The sequence below is a fragment of the Brachycentrus maculatus genome, unplaced genomic scaffold, assembly GCF_059751285.1.
Source record: "Brachycentrus maculatus isolate JH-2025_06_01 unplaced genomic scaffold, ASM5975128v1 h1tg000089l, whole genome shotgun sequence".
Classification (NCBI taxonomy): domain Eukaryota; kingdom Metazoa; phylum Arthropoda; class Insecta; order Trichoptera; family Brachycentridae; genus Brachycentrus; species Brachycentrus maculatus.
Genome location: NW_028280843.1, coordinates 807,351 through 813,350, shown reverse-complemented (window position 1 = coordinate 813,350; position 6,000 = coordinate 807,351). Strand labels below are relative to the sequence as shown.

General features: G+C 31.9%; 1 protein-coding gene across 1 annotated transcript; it reads right to left on the bottom strand.

Moving 5' to 3' along the window:
* Positions 1–4,702: 4,702 nt before the first annotated feature.
* LOC148310693 (lipase member I-like) lies at positions 4,703–5,944 on the bottom strand. Its single transcript, XM_088258024.1, has 2 exons — positions 5,716–5,944; positions 4,703–5,058 (listed from the first exon to the last, which is right to left on the bottom strand). The coding sequence occupies exons 1-2, from the start codon at positions 5,942–5,944 to the stop codon at positions 4,703–4,705; spliced, it is 585 nt and encodes a 194-aa protein (XP_088114150.1).
* Between the last annotated feature and the right edge of the window lie 56 nt (positions 5,945–6,000).

Below are 6,000 nucleotides of genomic sequence, written 5' to 3'. Positions count from 1 at the left end.
TGTAAAGTTTTAAAAAGTTTTTTCTTAACTTCGGCAGTTATTAAGATGAACTTTTAAACTGAAATAAATTTTCGCATTTTATTTTTAATTTATTATTCTGCATTTCAACGTGTCCGTTAATTATTTCGAATGATGCTGGTCTAAGTTCGTTCACGCGCGAAATCTATCGGCCCGGAAATCGGTCGGATACGACGTCAGCGTCGCTAGCGCCCGTGTGCGTCCCGACGCCGCTACAACCTGAATGAAAGCCCCCGAACGCCATGAGCCCAAGGGCCGTACGCCCCGTGTGCGCAACTCGCAGAAAACTTTTTTCAGTTTACTCGTCCGTAAAAACTTTTCGGGAATGTTTCCGCGCAGACTTTGCGGAAACATTGAATTCTAAAGAAACTTTGAATGAACGCAATGAATTAATTGGATAATATATTGCGTATTAATTTGCTGCGAAGTTTGTTTCTTCTAATCTCACGAAAACATGCAGTTATATTTTAAAAACTTTTTGTTGGAACTTTTTAACCGAAAATAGGGAAAAAAAACTTTACCTTACATTAATTTAAACATATTTTTATTTACTGACATCTTCCTCTTTTAACCCTTATTTGCACCCAATGGTACATAGGGCACTGCATCGTATTAACGCAGCGCAATCTTGTCGTTACTTAACGCTAAGTCAAGGTGATCACTCCAACGCTTCAGGGACCAGTCCTGAATATTAAACATATATTAGAGTATTAGGTTAACTCTAATATCACCTATACAGTTTAAATATAGTAACATATCGTTACTCATATAGTATAAATATAGTACTACATTTCCACGAAAATGACATTAATTACTTAACTTAATGATTTTGAACTCAAGTTTTACTCTGTAAACACCACTTTTAAATATATTGTGACACGTGTTTCAATGCATTTAAACACAAAATGATGTCGAATGGATCGAAACACGTATCACAATATATTATACAAAATAGTGGTATATACCAAGTAAAATTTCAATTTAAAATGGATCGATATTACCACAAAGTGGCTGCCTAATCAATTAGTGAAATTAATATCAATTCTAATTAGTGTCGAGTGTTCGAGAGCGAGATTGAGGCAAAATTGTTCTTCGCTATTGAATTTGAGAAGGGAGACACCGGAAATTATCAGGAAAGGCTTAAGCTGAAACTATTTATGCTCTGATATAACGCGTGGTACATAAACTGTTTGATTTTATTGAACCTGAATCATTCGACCCTATTTTATGAAACAGGTCACACGCCAGCAAATTATTTTCATTTGAATGTGTCGGAAGGAGAGGTAATTTCTGCACAATCGTGCGTACGCAGGTAATGCTCAAAGGGTACGTTCTCTCCTCCCCTATTCAGCTCACTAACTCTCTATAAGGGTGGTTTAAAATAACTCTTACTTGTATTATAGATACCTACCCCTTACCTTGTGTTGTCCTTAGGCAACCATTATCAGGAGTATTATTTATTTTAAATCAAGATATGGAAACAACCAATATTATGAAAGAATATTATTTTTTGACATCTAATCAACGATGATTAAGAATATGTAAGTCTGGGCATTTACAGGGCTGACGACTGTCATAGGCTGGTTTAAGTGATCACTTTACACAAGTGTAACATTCACCAATTCTACCCATTATTGACAACCACACTACTCAAATTCTTAGATTTTCTATATATACGAACTAATTTTTGAAGCACTGTTCTTGAATCACTAGAACCTCACTAAAGACATCTATTGGTGAGATGAAAAGACGACCGCCCCGTCGTCAGCCCCGTAAATGCCCAGACTTCCATATTTTTCTTCATCTTCGATGAGATCTCAAAAAAGAATATGAAAATAACTCATGTCATTGGAGATAATCCAGATTTTGTGAACAAGTGTTTGGACATACTCAAAATGTTCTAAAGAAAGAACATATAAGATTTTTTTACTAACTCTTAAATCAGATACCGGATAATTAACCATTTAGATGACATAAAATCATATTATTAGGGTTGAGAGAAAGCATCTATCGTTTTTAAATGTTTATCTTCAAAATTCTAAGCATGCAAGGGCTTAGGACTTGGAATTTATAAAATTATCGTATATAACATATGCAATAATTTGCAATAATTGTAAATATGTCGCTCACTCCTTTCAAGAACGTCATAAATCAAAAAACTTGATTTTTCAGGAGAACGTTTTTAAAGTTTAAAAATACAAGACAATATATTAAAAATAAATATCAAGCCACTTATTGAACTTTTTACTGTGCAACAGATCTTTTTAGGTAAAACCTGAGGGTTTATTCTACATTTGAAAAATATTTAGTATATTTAAAAAAATAATTAAACAATTCCTTTTCTTCAAAATTCAAAAACAACATTTTCTGTCCTGTAGCGGGTAAATATTAAATTTAAAATATGCCTCTTTTGCTGGGATATAGTACATTTTCTGGGCATTCTGAAAACATGCACAACTGAAAATTGGCGATTTTTGATTTATGACGTTCTTGAAAGGAGTGAGCGATGTGTATGACTTCCAAAATTTGATTATTGTGGTTGTGACACATTTTTCGTCACACTCGACATCAAAACATGCGCATCAATACATATTAACAAAATGTGTTATCTAAAAATAAAATGTAAAATATTAAAATCAATAAATATTATCTCAAAGTGAATCCTGAATTAATTAATAATATTAATTATATGAAACTCCGTAAATCCTTCATTTGAAACTGATGATCAAATGAAACCGATTCCCAACTCGAGATCTAGCGTTGTGGAAAAAAAAAGAAGAATATCTTGCAAATATTTTTTAATTCAAATATTTAATTTAAATAACATTAAAACATATATCCATGAAACATTTACAAAACAACAAATTATAAGATATAAATAAATCCTTTGTTAAATGATAATAAATATAAAATTATTTTGTGACTAGATGAACCATATTTAAATCATATAACACTTATTTATTCTAACTGCAGACAATTGGTTGAATTCCATTTTTTATTTATTGGGTAATATATCCAAAATTAGCAAGGTTATTATATAGAATCCTATTTTTATTTTAATGTATACAATGACGCATATTGTGACGCGTTTAGTCTTATTAAAACATTATCAAACTGATTAAAAATATTTGCGAAATGTCCTTATATGCTAAAAATAATTTCTATTATTAAATATTATAAGTTGGTATTTCTGTAGATAATGTGAAATCCATATAATAATAAAATGAAACCCTTATCCGCACCCCAATAGTGCATAGGGCACTGTGTCTTACAGTGTTACCACAGTGTTATCATGATCGTTTTACACATGAAGGAAAGGTGATCAGCCCTCCGCTTCAGGTACCAGTCCATGGTAGTATTGAATAAATATCCAATACTACCATGGACTGGTAATATTGGAAATCCATATTACCCACTGAAATCCCCCATTTTATGTACACCTTGACCTAATTATATTTAATAATAGCAATTATTGTTAGTATATAAGGACATTTTGCAAATATTTTTAGTCATTTTGATAATGTCTCAATAAGACGAAACGTGTCATAATATAGGTACATCATTGTATACATTTAAATAAAAGTTTAATTCAATCCAAAAACCATGTTTAATTTTGGATATATTAACCAAAAAAAAACACTATGAATAATAGGTTAATTTACCCAAATTTACACTATTCATTAATGTACACACAACAATTAAGATAAATAACATATTTGGTGGCGGTATTTGATTTGATTCCAAATCGTATTGTTAATACGTTTTTATGGAAAACGGAGATTTACCATATGAATGATACTCTTGATACCACTCAAATTCCAAAATTAATATCATAATGCGTTGCGTTATGTGTGGTCAGTTCCTGGTTTTTGCTTAGCGAAATCAATAACAAAGTAACTTGACTCCTTATATTCGAATCCAATACACACCAAAGAACTTTTCTCTGAAAATAATTAAATACTCATCAATCAATATATTTAACAATTATTTCATTATTTTTTTATATTTCTTCAAAATTCATATAAAATTATTAAAAATATTGCTTTATATAATTTGTGTAAGTGTTTGCAATGCAAGTAATTTTATGTCTTGTGTTGGTTTTAAAATACACTCACAAAAAGTAATTTATTCATTTTTATGTATCATTTTGTTTTAAATCACATCGTAAATTATTTAATATTTGACAAGTTTCAACATTTTTATGTATCATTTTGTTTTAAATCACATCGTAAATTATTTAATATTAGACCCTTTTTATCTATTTAAATAAACTGCATACACGGAATAACGGGGTATTAATGCGTTTAAATATGTGTATACAAACATACATACATCTTTAAATACATACTGACGTATGTTTCTTAATAACTCATTTCATTTTATATATTCTTTATGATATATAGTATAAATAAAGTACGTCCGCCTCCATAGTGTAGTGGCCAGCACGCTCGACTACCGTTCCGGAGGTCCCGGTTGGATTCCCAGGGCGGGAGATCAAATAAATATTATAAATATATCAAACAAATAGTGATTTTTTCACTTTAATATTTATTCAATATTACCCTGGACTATTACTTGAAGCGGGGGGTTGATCACCTTTCCTTCGTATATTATATACGGTCACCATTAGGGTGCGAAAAAGGGTTTGTATTGATTATTTTTTCTTTAATTTATTAATTTTTACTTACTGAACATGTCTTCTCAAATCTCCCATAGCCATATATGTACCAGAGTCAGCACAGTATCCTCTTGCTAACTCTTCCATTCCCTCGCATCTCACCGCGAGCTTCCTTTCGGGATCCTTAAGGGATTCGATGAAGAATTGCGGTGCTCTGGCGTGGGAACATCCCCCGTACAGCTCCGCCTCACAGCCGGGCTGTTTTCTTCCTCCGTTTGGGTAGAAGTCCACGTGGCCCATGGGTTTTATGAAGCTCAAATATCCTCCAGCGGTGTGGATCACTTCTACGTACTCGGCGTCAGCGATATCGAGGCGCTTCCAAGGAACGTGCTTAGAAAACAATGGCAAAGCTGGTTCAACTCCTGAAATCGAGACATATCGTAATTATTTTTTTTAAGTAATTAAATTTTCATACGGTGTATGAAAATGATGCGGAATGCATCGAAACACGTGTCACAATACATTTTAGAAATAGCGGAACTACTAAGTAAAATTCGAGTTCGAAATTTTCAGTACTAGCATTTGTTCATAACATTGTTGCACAAATACTAAAGGGTTTTTGTATATATACAGAACCGAATATAAGTAATAATAAAGTACTTTTAACGCGAATGTTAATATTTTTTTCAAAAGTATCATAACCATTAATTAACCCAGCCATTGACATGTCGTAATCTATGTTAATGCATAGATATCTATCGTATATTTTCTTCTCAAAATACTTATTCGTTGCTGCAAAATTATCTACACAAAACTACACTGAAAAAAAGAATAGGTCCGTTGTAATGCCATTGCGTAATCCACGCAATACTTATCATTGACAATGACGGAGAGCGTGCTTCTTGACATCTGCTTAAATATACTATAAAATGTATTATAGATATATACTTCCCTTTTTCTTAATTTTTATTTACCATCAGGCTGTGTTAAAACTACTAATGGCTGTTTAAGAGTACAGCTTGTGCCAAATAAACAAATAAAAATAAAAGTTATAGCAAAAGTATTATTATTTTCTATACCTATAATGCTAGCAATTTTTCCTCCCGTTATCCGTTTTCCAGTCAATCCTGCCACGTGTGCTCCAAGGCTAAAACCCCATATGTGAATATTTTCTAGAGAATGATTGTAACTTTCGTGTAGGTAGTTAATAAATGCTGAAACGTCATCAGCCACAATTTCAATGAGAAAACGGGCCTGATAATAAGATTTGATGGCTATTTTACTCCAATCGACGACGATAACATTCATATCCCATTTGAAAAGATATTCTGTAAGGAAAAATGTTTTAAAAGCATACATTAAAA

Excerpts from the sequence above, each read along its gene's own strand:
- LOC148310693 (XM_088258024.1), bottom strand. The coding sequence starts at position 5,944 with ATGAATGTTATCGTCGTCGATTGGAGTAAAATAGCCATCAAATCTTAT. Across the intron at positions 5,059-5,715 it reads AAAAATTGCTAGCATTATAG|GAGTTGAACCAGCTTTGCCA; the intron begins GTATAGAAAATA and ends TCTCGATTTCAG.